This window comes from Rhinolophus ferrumequinum, chromosome 22 (genome assembly GCF_004115265.2).
Source record: "Rhinolophus ferrumequinum isolate MPI-CBG mRhiFer1 chromosome 22, mRhiFer1_v1.p, whole genome shotgun sequence".
NCBI classification, from domain to species: domain Eukaryota; kingdom Metazoa; phylum Chordata; class Mammalia; order Chiroptera; family Rhinolophidae; genus Rhinolophus; species Rhinolophus ferrumequinum.
Window position 1 is genome coordinate 13321014 of NC_046305.1, and position 14858 is coordinate 13335871.

Sequence of the window (14858 nt, forward strand, 5' to 3'; positions counted from 1 at the left end):
CCATCCGCAGGCTCACCAGCCTCCATGCAGTTCTGTTACCTCAGAAACAAGGAATGCTGGCAGGCATGGGGGCTACAGCAGCGTCCAGATGCCACAGCTTTGGTTCTCATCCTGGGCTCCTTAGACACAGTCTCCAGGCTTTCCTGAGTTTATATAATAAGGAGTTTGGCTCTCTTACTTTTTGCACATTTCCAGGCAAATAAAAGCTCCAAAACACCTTAATCAGCAAAGCTGACCTGCCTGAGATCCTGGAAGATTTCTTGAACTCCAGTGGTCTTATAAGGTTTGAGATGTCAAATCCAAGGCAACTGGTGTCCACCTTTGGCACTGCTAGTTCAATGCATTAATCCACTGTGAACTTGTACCACAGCTCTTTTGATCCTTCTTCCTCTCTCCAGCTTTATGCTACCATTTCTCTGGTTAGAAGACGACTTAGTGAAACATCTGCTTGCCACCACTGAAATCTAAATGGCATCTTTTTTCTTTGAAGAGAGGCTGTGTAACGGTCCAATCAGACCCGGGTTCCAATTCTGACTACCTTTTACGAGTGGTATCCTTGGGCAAATTTCTTAATTGCTCCGTGCCTCAGTTTTTAGGTGTATAATGGGCCTCCACAGTATTTCCCTCATGGGCTTGTGAAAATGAAACATATACAGTGTTTTGCTTCCTATTAGGTCCCTAATGCTTGGTCAAAGACCAGCCCGGCACAACAGAGCAAATGTTAGCCAGAAGTATTGCTATTTTGTAATGAGAAACGAAACTTGAGAAATTTGCCCCTGGAAGAGTTACGGCCCCTTCCCAAAGGCCGGCCAATCTTAATGTGAGCTTTTGTGAACAGAATCAGAAAGCATTTAAGCGTGTGCACAGAGAGGGGGTGGGGAAGGAAGTCCAAGTCCAAGGTGGCTTCTGGAACCCGTCACTCCCCCCGAGAGGTGTATTGGTGGGAACTTTGTGCCTGGGCTCTGCCTCTCTGCCTGTGCCTGCAACCAAACAGGAGCCACCACCAAAGCGCTGGGTGTCAGCACCTTGGTAGGAGGGGCTGTGTGTCCCATCCCGTCCTAGCTGCCTATTATGACATTAGGGGGAAACGAAGCTGAGGATTTGTGAAGCACAGAGGTGCCAATTTCTGTGCCAGGCACCGGGGGCACAGGAAGTGGCTCTGCCTCTCATTAGCTGTGTGACCTTGAGAAATTACTTGCCCATTTTCTAATCCGCAGATTAGTTATATGAGGAAACTTCCTAGTTTCATAGAGCCAATTTAAGTATTATACATGTCACTACAGAGTGCTAATTACAGTGCCTGGTACATCAGAGAAGGAACTCAGTAAGTGAGGGTGATGATGACATATGATCAGTGGAGGTTCCTGCACTTAGGGATCTCCTGCTCTTTCAACTGCCAACTCAGATGGCCAGTCTTCTTGTCAACACTTCAGGGAGGGGGCTCATGAAGGACTCAGCTCCTTCTGTGTTCTAGACTCTCTGCTCCCCAGATTCCCAGCCCCAGCTGAAGCTCCGTGCTGTACAATGTTCTGAACACACAGTACGGTTATTTGGGGATTTAAGAATCCGTACGACTAGCTCAGCCAGAGAAAGCACAATTTAGCATTCAGATCTTCCTGCAGCCACAAACTTTTCCTACCCCGGGCATATGCACATGTCCATGTTTATGAGTGGGGGCAGAAGGAAGGGAGGGAGCCGTGTTTAGGTGTGGAAAGAACTAAAAACAAACACCAACCAAACAGACTTCAAAAAAAAACAACAAAAAAAAAAACCCAGGACAAAGCTCATGGTCGCTCCATTTCTCTTTAATACTGAACAGTATTATTCATATAGTTGTAACATGAGTTCAAGAGCAGAAGTAAGAAACATTACCGATAGACTTCAGGGTGTAAAAATACCACTTTTAAGGATGGCTAGTTAAGGGTTTTGTGTTTTTTTTGGTTTTTGGTTTTTTTTACACAACTATTTTTAAAAAGTTTTCAAGTGTATGGTGTCATCAAATTTTGTTTCACGTCAGGATTACAATCAAAGCTGTGGAAGCTGTTAAGTGGCAGGGACGGTTTACTGTCGCCTAAGTTCCACAATGCAGCAGCAGTGATTCTCAACCTAAAGTGGGCGACGGAATCCCCTCGAGGGCGTGGTAAACACAGCCCGCTGGCCCCACCCCAGGTCTGTGATGCAGAGTCAGGGTGGGGCCTGAGAATCTGCATTTCTAGCAAGTTCCCAGGGAATGCTGCCACCACTGGTCCCACAGCACATTTGGGGACCTACCATATGGAGAAGCAAGACCTATCTACTTGTAGCGAGGGCTGTAAACTTCTGGCACCAGAGCTCTGGCGCTTTCCTGGGGTGGCGGGTAAGGGGGCAGCAGGGGACAGGAAGCACCATCGGGCAATCACCCAGGCATTTTCAGTTCTAATCCTAGATCGCACTTCTTTAGTTTGTACCTTCTAGTTATTTAAAAATAAAACGCTATCAGGTTATTTATCCTTGGAAGAAAAATCTGACAGTTTAGTCCTGCTGAGTACTACCATGTATTACATATTCTATTTTCAAATTACACCAATTTCTAATTACAAATGAGCCAGGGAAAGCATATTTCCACTTACAAAAACTGAATCTGTAATCCCTTACAGCTTGCTTTCCTTGGCCTTTTCCTGGTTTCCAGGCCACCCCTTCACCCTGGGCATTCTCCTAGCCTGGGTCAGTTAGGATCGGTCACATGGCGCTTACAAGCAGTTCCAATAACTTAGTGGGACACCTAGCCAGCCTCTCCTCACCCTGCACAGGCGACAGGGCACAAATACTTTTTCTGAGGATTAGGACGTCTGCGTCTCCCTGAACAAACCTTAATTGCAGGGTAGCAACTGCCATTCAGTAGTGGGTCTCAGCTAAAACCTACTTTCTGCAGAGCAGGAAAGAACCACCTTGAACTTGGCCCCACCCCGGGGCTGACAGAAAGTTGGCTGGAGTGGAGCATGGGCTGCCGCCAGGGCCAGGAAACAGGGCCCGAGAGGCTTTGGTCAGCGAACAACAAAGCTGGGTGGTCTTGTTTCTAACACCCTCTGAATCATCAAGTGGCTTCTGGGTTTGCAAACTCATAACCTTAAAAAAAGAAATGGCAAAATACACTTTCTCACAAGGATCTGGCAGCAGTAGGCAAACCCGGTCCGAGAAAGGTTCCCATGAAGCCCAGCAGTAGGGCGGTCGTGGGGCGATCTAAGCACAGTTCCCAGCGGCACAGCCTCGAAGAAGCGCCAATGTCCCGTCAGAAGGAAAGCAGCACCAACACGCTAGCTTATGTCAGAGGGAAACAAGTTCCTTTTCTTTCTTCCTCACCTCCCCACATAGCTGTATTGTAAAGAGGCTATGATATAAAGAACTCCCAAATACGTGGAGACCATAGCAACGTGACCAAGACGCGACTGTAACTTTCAGAGCTTTAGTGTCGGGCAGTGGGGGGCGCAGATCAGAGACGGGGCTGTCAGTCTGTGAATCCTTCTCTCTGCTCTCGATGGACAAAGAACACTTTAAGAATAATAATAATAATAATAATATTCTTAAAATATCCAGGAGGGAAAGAAATGCCAGCGAGAGGAAGACAAAGAGGGAGAATGGAAGGTAGTGCATTCCAGGCATGAGCTCTCCAGACAGTCCGAAGTTTGTCTTTATGATTTGTCCCACGGTACAAGGTAAAGCCAAACAGTTCAGAGTCCAGAGTTGAAAAACAATGCATATTTATCACTCAGTTTTGAGATCCTGCAATGCTATGAAATTCTCTAGAAAGGTAACGGTCTCACTTTACAGACGGGGAAATTACCAGAAGAAAAATCTTGGCTCTGCCACCTCCACTTCCAGAAGGTACAGCACTTAACAGAGACAGATTTCTGTTGGAGTTAGACTGGATTTCTCTTCACAGCCCTTAATCGCACGAGGTGAGAAGGAAAGGAAGTTGCCAAGTTGTTGGCTCCCAGACCCATCAGTCTGTTTAACTCTGGCTGAAAGCAGAGAATCGTGGGCAAGTGACCAAGTCTCCCCGCTTCGGCTCTGGCACGCCGATCCTCATGTGACACATCACAGTGACACACACGGAGCACCAGTGATTGTCCAGTCCACACAAAGACGATTCAATAATTAGGACTGAAAACTAAGGTATTTTAGCTTTCCAGTTGGACTCCTACTCTGGCAAACTCTCTCTGGTTCATTCCCCATTCTGCCCCAAATCAGTTGATCAGTAAAATGTTCTTCCAGTAAACACAAATGGAGCTCTTTCTCCGTTACCCATCACATTCTGCCAGTTCTTTAGAAATGATGAATATGGGATGAGGTGTGGACGACTGAAGGAGAAAAGGAGCCCAACTCTGTGACAGGGTGTGCTTCTAAGCAGCGTGGAGGTGTCACCTGTGCCTGCTCTGCCGTCTGTGACAGGCAGCCAAGAGACCACGCGGGCGCCCTCCAAAGCCTGGTAACATTAGGATCACTGAGGAGGAAATACTGCCTTTAGAAATAAACCTAAGTCCCTGGCTTCTTCTCTGTGACCACCCAGTGTGGGTACAACAGGCTCAGACCCCAGGATCAAGCCAGTGGGGCCAGAAGTGATGCTTGGGGTAGAGCCGGCTCTGAAGATACACTGAGAGGCCGGCTATCAAAGAACAGCTCCATTGAGGCCTGGAGAGAGCAGGGCCCTACAGGGAGGAAGCACGCAGCATTTGTATTTTCAGTAACTGTTCTCTTTCTAAATATTTCCCTATTGCGCTTGAGACTGTGAGTCTGGCTCACGACAAACACTCTTTAGCTAATACCTGAAGTCAGGGAGGTCAGCGTGCCGATTCTAAATATATCCAAATATTGAGTAATTAAGCCTCACGGTCACAAAACCTGGTCGCTGAAGTCAAGAGTGTATCTTACTCATCAGTGATCATGCGGGTTCCCAACAGGCCGCCCTCCTGACACACACGACAGTTCTGCAGGGCTTAGTAAATCTAGGAATAGTGGGACAACAGCATGGCTTTTACGTAAGGCCATTATGTAATTCTGACACCGGCTGCCTCGCATAACATGGAGAGCATGGACGACAGTACTGAGACAAGGTCCACATTTAGTTTTAACACAGACTTGTATATTTTAATTCAAATCTAAGGACCGTCCCTGTTCTAAGTTTATTTGAATAAGTCTCAAAACTTTGTAAAACAAATGATCTAGTACCCTATACATCTGAAGCCCTTTGTTAATAATCACTTTTTTTTTTTGCTAATTTGAAAAGAAATAACTTATTTATATCTCAAATAGAGTTGAGTGTAAACGTGGATGTCAACCACCCTTTCAGTTTTATAAATCTACTTTTAGCTTTCATCAACAGGCAGATTTCCTTACCTACCATGATCCTAAGTATGAGAAAATACCCTTCTTTAAAAAATTGTTATACACATTTATTAAAAAGTGCAATTCAAAAGTTAGCTGGGCAAGTACATCATTGCAAATTGCAAAACACAAAAAAAAAGAAAAAAAAAAAAGGAGGGTAAAAGCCCCAAAACAAAACAAAAACCAAGGAATATACACAAAACAAGAAAAAAAAAAACTTTGAAAAATTTAGTGTGCTGAAGAATGGACCCCAAAAGATGAGGGAAGGAGAAGGCAAAGCTACAAGTCTGTCCAGATGTCGCTGTGCGTTCCACGTGCAAAGGAGATGGGTGAGGAGACAGCAGCCTGGCTGCCAGCCTCTGGCTCTGGTTTCAGCTGCTACGTCAACATTACGTTATTCATCAGGGAGGTTATAAAAACATCCTATACACATGGGCACGTTGGAGGCATTTGCAAAATCACCAGGAGCTTGAACTTTAGTTTCTCAGCAACTGAAACTCAATTTGAAGCATCTGTTACTTAAATTTGGACTGGCTCAGTTATTTGAATGGATGATAAAAATCAAGTTGTCATCTTAGGGAAACAAAACAAGTTCACCTCCCTCTTCTTGCCATGTCTCACAGGGTAAGAAAAGCCTGGTCCACAACTATCCTTTTTTGTCACAACAGTTTCTGACTAAATGTAGTAAATGTACTAACCCCTCCCCACCCCATCCCGCCAAGACGGAGGGCCACAGGATCTTACCCCACTCAAAGTGTGCCGCTCAGCAGCAGCATATATAAAAATACAAGGTGCACCCTGGGGAGGAGGCCGTAGGGTAGCCACAGGAATTCAGCCAGACCTTGTCCGCCCCACGCGCGGCTGTGCACACGTAGGGTCCTGTGGCCCTTCCTCCTTTCAGCTCAAGACATGCACTGTTAGCACCCCAAATCCCAGTGCTTTCCATTATTTTCCATGAGTTATTCTTACCACAAACAAAAATGTGCCTGGAAAAGCAACTGTATCCCTGTACTTAGCCCTGAAAAACGAACCACTGTGTTTTCTGTCACAAACTGCCCTGGGCCTTACCCCCACCATGACCAGTTCTCGGGGGATAAGGAGCGCTCCCACAAGGGGCAATGGAGCAGACCCGGGCACCCAGTCCCAACAGGGCTCCTCCGGACGGGACAGCAGCTGCAGTCAGAGCAGGGGGTTCTGAGCTGCAGAGGATGGGACGGAACGAGCAACAGCGAACGCTAGCCGAGTCTGCGGAGTTTTCTGGATTCCTCAGAGGCCCTCCACAGGGAGAGAGGTCCAGGGAGGCAGAGCAGTGGCAAGTTGTCCTCAGAACAGGACAGGCGGTGCCAGGAGTGTGCAGTCGTCCCTTCCTCTTCCCACGGGCCCCTCCAGCGCTGGAATGGAGGGGCTGCCTCCATTGTGGGGTCACAGAGAGAAAAGTCAGCGCAGGCTGTGTTTTCAGGAGACGGAGGCGAGGAGCCGGCACGGCTTGCTGCTTCTCCTCCTCCCCGGGTCCGTGTGCAGGAGGCAGCATGTACGTGTGGCCCTGCCATCACAGCACTAAGAAGAGAACCAGCACGACCAGCAGGACTGCAAAGAGGATGGCTATGGCACACCACTGGCGCCGATCTGCAAGGCAGGACACGAGGATTAGCTCTCTCGGGACTCTACCTTCCCCGAGATACAGTCACACGAAACTGAAGCAGAAAAGGGACAGAGTGTGCAGCTGACAGGGGCAGAGAGGCCTTTGAACCTGTCCAGGCACCCGGTACTCTCAGCGTCGCTCTGCTCCTGGCCTGCACTGCACCTGCTGCTCCCCTGGAAGCTGCCTTGTGCTAAGGACATGCTTCCTGTCTCCCGTCTGTAAGACCCGTGGCTCTCCGCTTTCAGCGGGTACTTACTGTGTCCCTGGGAAAGACGTTGGCACTGGCGTTCCAGATCAAAGCCCACCTGCTTTAAGCTCCCTCCAACATCAAATCATTTAATTCGACAAGAACCCTATTCTGTACACTATGGAAGGATGGAAAAGAGATGCAAGTTCCTGCTAGTCACTTCCGGAAACAACAAGCTGAGAACGCAAGCCCCAGTGATTCATTTTACACCACACCTCGTCAAGAAAGTAAGATTACTCAACCAGAAGCATGCTGAAGTAATGTACACAGCTTTTCTGTAAATGAAAGTGAACTGTCTTTCCTGAAACAGAAATGGTGGCTAGTCCAGCAAAATGGCTGAGAGCAAGGCCATGATCACCCAGGCCCCCGGGGGATCCCAGCTCCAGCCCACAATCCTGACTGTGGTGGCCCTCCAACCTCTACAACGGCTGCCTCCCAGGGCTGCTGTGAGAACTAAACAACACACTCTTGGGGCACACGTGGGGTACACGATGTTGTACTCGTCAGGAGGTTCCTTAATGTGAACAGACGGAGAAAGAACAAGTGGTCTTGCCATTGGTAAGTCCTGCCGTTCCCACAGAGGGTCAGACTGAAAGAAAAGAATTTCACTAGCCTATGAAAATGCTACAAATAAGAGTTCCATTTAAATAGAACTATAAATGTAGACCAAGTCATCAGAAGTTTATTTGAAAGCCTGCAGATTTTAGCACATGATAGCTATTGAGAATCACATAATAAAAGTGTCTGAATCTAGGAAAATAGATTGTAAAACTTTCCACAAGACAATGCTAAGTCTACAGAACATGAACTTAAATCATTTAAATGTCCTGCAGAGCAAACTCTTAAAAGCAGCCAATAGAACATCCACTAAATGATATAAGTGAAGCAAATCCCTCCTTGGTGGTGACCACTTTGCTCTACCTCAGGCATGCTAGAAACACACTTGCTAACTGCGAGTAGGGTAAAGACCCCAGCTCTATCCATTCCTTTTCTGAAATAGGACTATTCCAAAGTATTCCAGAGTTGGCCTATGCCAGCTTCTATTTTTAATCTGGTTAACTATCACTTCCATGGTCAAGAAAACCCTAGTATCCAACATTCTTTCATCTATTTTAAAATGTTTACAATAATTTAAAATCACTCTCGTTGAAATTAGATATTCTTCCAGGACAAAACAATCAAGGTAATTGCTTCCTAACTACCCTACCTCCCATCTCACACCTAATTTCTGCACTTACCTTCCCCTCCCCCCCCACACACACGCCCACCCCAGGCTGCCTGCCATGTTCAAACCCAGATTTCCAATATTGAACCAGCTTCCCACTTTTTGGTTTTCCATCAGCCTCCACTAAACCCCCTCAATCACTTTCTCTTCTGCGATTGAATTAAATAGGGGTTTTCATCAAGGAAAACATCCATCACACAAGCTAGCACAACCCAGGAATGCTCTTTTAAAGCTCTTTTCCTTTGAAGTGGTTACCTTGCTTCCATGAAGCATGAACTAGGTAATAACCCCAGGGAGCTGTTACCTGAGCTGACTTCTCCCCAGAAGGGGCGGGACTAACCATAAGGGCTTTTGTGACCTCAAGTGAAAAGTCTTACGCAGCTTTCTGCAAGATCAAGACCTGCCTCAAAGAGCAGAGGGGAACAAAGACAACTCCAGGGGTAGTTTTTTTTTTCCCCTTACCAAATATTTTTCTCTCCTAAGGTGAAAAGACGAACAATAGAATTTTGGAAAGCAAGGGAAAGACAACCTTGGTGTCTACTCAAAAGAATATACTTTCTTTGGGTAGGAGAAGGACGAGATGTGTGTCTCTTGTGGGTCATTCAAGAAGTCAGTGTGGCATCTTGGCTGATGTCTGCCCCCGGAGCAGCCAGCCATGGGAAAGCAGAAGTCCTGTCTCTCAAGAAGGGTGCAGCGTGCGTGTGTGTTCACAGGTACTACCTCATCGAACGTCAGTGTGTGTCTCGATATCCTTTCTGTACGTGCAGGCTTGATTAAAAAGCAGTGAACTTTCCCCAAAGTTACGGAGCATGGAGACAAATACAAATCGCCTTTGTCGTCAAACTGAAGCAGATACTCCGAAGCAGGAGGCGCTTAGCGATCTTTCTCTCAGGAGCAAGCAAAGATGAAAATGAAAACCACAGGCACGCTGTCCAAACTGAAGGTCCTTTCAGCCTAAATGCTCTGTTTCCTGGCTCTCTTTCCTAGACAAATATAACCAAAGTTCTTACTTTGCTCCCCAAACCTTTCTTTCGGGAAAAAGTAGAATAAAACATAAGCAAGTTTCAGTGCTATTTATATACACTGGCCGGCTTATCACAATGCAAGTTCTTTTCTAAATTATTCATACCCGGAACGCTGAGGAACAGACACAGTGCATCTTTGTTCGTTTGGTCTTCCGCAAACAAAACTGGTGCTGAAGTAGCTACTTGACTTTGCGACTAATACATACACTAGTGAGAGGCCTGGTGTTTAAACTGGTTATATAATACTTCATTAAAGCTTTCTTCTTCTTTGCTTTTTTTTTTTTTTTCAAGCAGAGGGGTGAGGGGTGGAAAAGGAGAGAACAGAGGGCATCAGAAAAGCGACTGTGCAAACCTGTCTCTCAACGTGTCAAAGATGAACTAAGCTGGTGCCTGCTTCAGGCAATGACGAGCCTGCTAGAAGCATAGATATTTGTCCCTGGAGAGCAAGGAAGTAAGTCTAGCTATGAGTTTTCCTTTGTTTTGGATATAACGGGTCCTTTGCCCCTTTGGGCCATCTTCTGCCAGTCTTGCATTTGTTTTTGTTTTTTTTAAAACAACATACACTAAGTACTAATACATGGGAGACACAGTTAAACAGTTGTGCATTAATTACTATTATTTCATTTAGTCCTCACAATGGTCTCCAGAGTCATCAACCTATTTAGACATAAAAAAACTGAGCCCCGGAGAGCGGCTAATGTACCTTGACTATTCAACTCCTGAAAAGCAAATGTGCACAAGTATTTAAATCTTGCCTCAAAAGGCTAACCGGGTACACTCTATAACATGTACCTGACCGGGGGCAACCCACAGAAAAATGAGGTGTCAAGAAACGGGACGTTTTCATGGGGGCGGGGGTGCTCTGGTTCACGAACACTTCAATTACCTCAAGGAGCATCTCAGTTCCTCCCTTCACCAAGCCACCCCCGCCAAGTAAAGAAAAAAAAAGAGATACCAGATTTTCTTTGATGTAAAATATACTATTGTTTCTCTTGTACTAGGGGAAGTGGGTTTTAGTCACTGGAAAAACTGTCATTGGAACCCATCTTCCTACGTAGCAACTAATTTGGAAAATGTTACTTCTTCATCCCCATCCTGGTGCAAATTTGCTGGAATATTCACTATGGATTTAATTGTAAACAATTTAAATTTGATCTGAAAGGGCACTTCATCTGAAATGGTAGTGGCTTTTCTTTCAATGAAGTCAGTCCAGGAGAAACAGTAACTGGCTTCTTGCTTTCATTTTAAAATAAGTTCCCTATTTGGGTGAGGAAATAGGAAAAACAAATAAAAAAGGATTTGTAACTGCAAAGAAAAGCCACCCACCACCACCAGCCGTGTGCAGTCCACACATGGAAATATGTGCCACAGGAAAGGGATCTGAATGGACACACTCGTGAAAGAACCCCCCGAGACTGTGTTTCCAGAATTAAGAATTCTTAATGCTTGAAACACCATACATACCACTGGTCATGTGAGATGCTTTTGCAAGTTTCTTCATTACGTTGTCCAGCCGAGACTGAGTGCTCTCCAACTCATGAGAAAAATCATCCAACATTCTAGAAAGAGAAGCAGATGGAGAAGGTCGCTGGTCAACTCCAAGCCTTGGCAACGTCGTGGTCATAGAATTCAATCAGGACCTAAGCCTCGGTTTTAGCAAATGAGAGAGGCAATACTGGGATCCAAACACCCAATTTATCATCTGGAATCCTTGGGACAAGATATGCTTTTGATTTCAGGATTATTGGAATTTTAAAAAGTACTAAGTTATACATGCTGTATGTTAGCCAACAGCCTTAGCGAGGCCTCGGGGCAGCCCCGTAATCAAACATGATCCTATTTCTGCAGAGAAACAACCATGAGCAGTCATAGTTGCAGTCTATTCAGGTCAGGTTTTACTGTAACTTGAGCTTGCTGCAAAGTTAAATTTTTTTTTAAATTTATTTTTCTAGATTTCAGAATTGCAGACAAGGCACTGTGGACCTGACTACACAACCACACAAACTCAGTGTCAGTGCAGTGTAGCAGAAAGAAGCCGACGTGAAGTCACAACCAGGGCTCGCCGCTTGCTGACCTGGCCACCGTGGACAAAGCACCCTACACAACTGCTGGCACTGTTTGCTCACCTATGAACCCAGCTTCCCTGCCAGATCTTCTAAGCACCAGGTAACACACAAAGCACTTGGCAGCACTATGGGTGAAGAGCCCACTTTAATTGAGGAGTAATCTCCTTTAAAGCACTTTGCGCTTTGTCATAAAGCCAGGTCTCCCTGCTGCTGTGTGCCCCTTGTTTACACCCACAGAGAAGCCGGTGTTTCTCCCTCTGAGGGAACTGGGCCCACGAGGCTCACAATATTTGCTGTCCAAGGTGCAACTGGGAAAGAAAGCACCAGAAGACTCTTATTCCAATAGTGTTTATTTCATGAGTCACTAACATTCCAGATGTGTCAACCTTGGATCAACATGGTTATCCTGAGGCTAGAACGTAACCTACCGGTCAGTACCAGAGGTCTTATTAAAAAGGCTTCATTACTCTGACAGCATCAGTGGCAGCTAGAAACTGCATGTCTAGATCTGGGCCCACACGAGGCACCTGACAGCCCTGCAGGATTTGGGGCAACCAGGTCTTTATTATGTCAACTAGTAAATAAACTCCATGTTGACAGCTAAATAAACAAGTCTTTGTCCCTCGCCTGGATTTTCACACTCAAACACTTTTAGCTCATCGTACACCCCGCTCGCTGGCATCTTGGCCCTGCAGCGGCAGACCTGTCCAGGCAGGACCACAGCCTGACAACCAGAGCTACCTTGGTGCGCTGGGCAGGACTTTTCCTCCTGAAGACAAAACAGGCAGGTCGCCCAACCTCTAGGCCCAGGGCACCCACTACTCAAGTTTCTAGGCCAGATCTACTGAACTCAGTGCTGTCCAAAGGAAAGACTAGGTTGGTGCAAAAGTAATGGCACTTTTGCAATTATTTTTAACCTTTGAAACCACAATTACTTTTGCACCAACTTAACAGAAGGTGAGTCACACATGCCATTTAATACTGTCTAGTAGCCAGGTTAAAAAAAAAAGGCATACATTTAATCTGTTTTATTTAGCCTAACATATCCAAAATAGTATCATTTCAACATGTAATTAATGTAAGAAATCACTAATAAGCTATTTTACATTTTTTTCAAAATCTTGTGTGCATTTTACACTCAGGGCACATCTCACTTCAGACTGGCCACGCTTCACACACTCAGTGACACACGTGGCCAGTGGCTCCTGCACTGGACAGCATAGGTCTCAGTCCAAGACCCACGTTTCTTCCTTTTAATGTACTTGTTATTTTTATCAGAGACACACATATACATAGTTTAGAGAAATAGTCCTACGAGGCTTTTTATTAAAAACCACAGATGTTTACCGTTCTCTCCGACAAACGCTTTCAACCCCTCACACTAGTCTCTTGGTGCTTTCTCTATTTTTTGAAGTAACCCACTGACATCTCTGTATCCTGGTTCCGCTGACTCCCCACCGTGAAAGGCTAGGGCTTAGCTCTCCTCCCGCTGCACCCCCACCTCCCCACTTCTCTCCCCCCTTCCTTCCAATACAATTGTGTCGCAGTTTGATAACATCAACTTTCAGGGTTCAATGTCATGAGTGAGGAAGTGCTCTTCTCAGCTGGGGTTTTTGCAGCGTGAGTCACATGGCTCCGTGGCTCTCCCCTCTGCTGCCTGAGCGGTCTGCTTTCTCTGGTCTGCTGAGTTCGTAACCATTCAGCTTTCTACTTCCCAGGACCTAAGTGTTACTCTGGTTACTGTTTCTTAGTCCATGCTCAGTGTCCATAGGTTAAAGCCATAGCAAAATCCCTTTGCTACTGTTCCAGCGGGCTTTAGAATCACAGTGTGTTCAATTCACCATCTTTCCCTGCAAGTCTGCCAGGCTCCCTGTCTCTCTCTCATCTATCCGGGAGCTCAGGCAATTAGTCCTTTCCCATCCCCAAAGTGGAATAAATTTTATTAGACAGAAATTAAATGGCACGCCCAGATTCCTGCTCTTCCAGCATCCTACCGAGGTGCTCCTACTTCCAGTCTGGCTCCAGTGGGCTCATCATCTAAACCCCAGATCGAGGGACCTTCCAAAACTGTGGGCCTGACCATGGCATTACTGCTAACAAGCCTTCCCTGGCTTCCCACCACCCTTAGAGTGAAAAGTCCAAACTCCTTCCCATGGCTTCTGCGTCCTGCCCGAGCTGTTCTCTGCCTCCGTTTGACCTCTGCAATGCCTCTCCCAGGCCCCATGCTCTTGACACTAACCCTTTGGTTCTATGCACCTTCTCATCTCCAAGTCTTCACAGGTGCTCCTTCCTCCTCCAGGTAGACCTCACCCTTCACATTCCTCTTCCACCCCCACTCTCACCAACACATCCTTCCGGTTCTCAGGGACCTTGGACGAAGTTGGGTGTACAGCTTAGGCTAAGGCAGGGCTCTCGAGGCACCACGCACTTCCCCCACCACAGCAGTCCTCCCACTTCTGTCGCCGTTTAGTGACTTGCATTCATTCATATCACGTCTATTCTACCCAGGAAATGGTAATCTCTGTGGCAGAGACACTGTCTATTCTGTTTGCTCCTCGGTTGATACCCAGGGCCTCCCAGAACAGATGCCCAGTTTGAATTTACAATAAAGGAATGTATAACACTGAACACAGAACTGAGATGGGAGGCTTTCTAATATATCCTAGTGGGACTACCTTACTTTTTTTCAGGAAAAAAGTTGTAAAATGGTAAAGGTATTTATGTGGTAGCATTTAAAAATGCTGATGTTGGTGTCATAGTTCAGAATGCTGAAGGAAAAAAAGTTAACCTAGTTATGTTTCCTTGTGTGTTTTACTTTTGATTTTTGAAGGGGAAGATTTTGTTATTAATTGGAGTTAAGTTTATAAGGTTTTCTCAGGAAGCTGAAATTTACGATGCAAAGCAAAAAGCTTTGTTCGGTGTTGTGTTGGAGTCATGGGATGAGAAAGCTAAGTTAGCTCACGTCCTACCCTCTTCGGGACACGACTCCCCACAGAGGTGACACAGCCGTATCTGTTTCATATCTCCATTCACAACAACACTTCAAGTCTCTGCTCAGAGGAAGTTGTATCTGTTTTTGCAGGTGTTGAAAAAAAAAATCATAATCATAACTCTGCCTAAACCCTGTTGAATATTTTACCTGATAATTTGCTTCTTTTGGAGAGACTAGTCTGTAAAACAGAATAAAAATGCAGCTACAAATTAAATAGCTTTTGGGTTTCCTAGTCACATAACCATCGGGCTTTTTAGGCTCCTCCCCTCAATGTCACGGCCGCGACAGGGGCGGCTGGCA

At 46.0% G+C, this 14858-nt stretch overlaps 1 protein-coding gene across 1 annotated transcript in view; it reads right to left on the minus strand.

Moving 5' to 3' along the window:
• Positions 1-1794: 1794 nt before the first annotated feature.
• STX6 (syntaxin 6) overlaps positions 1795-14858 on the minus strand; it is a 30178-nt gene continuing 17114 nt past the window's right edge. The window contains exons 7-8 of the mRNA XM_033092824.1: positions 10965-11059; positions 1795-6987 (exon numbers count right to left, since the gene is read on the minus strand). Coding sequence (XP_032948715.1) covers positions 6911-6987; positions 10965-11059 — 172 coding nt within the window. The 3' untranslated portion in view covers positions 1795-6910. The remainder of the gene's footprint in view (positions 6988-10964; positions 11060-14858) is intronic.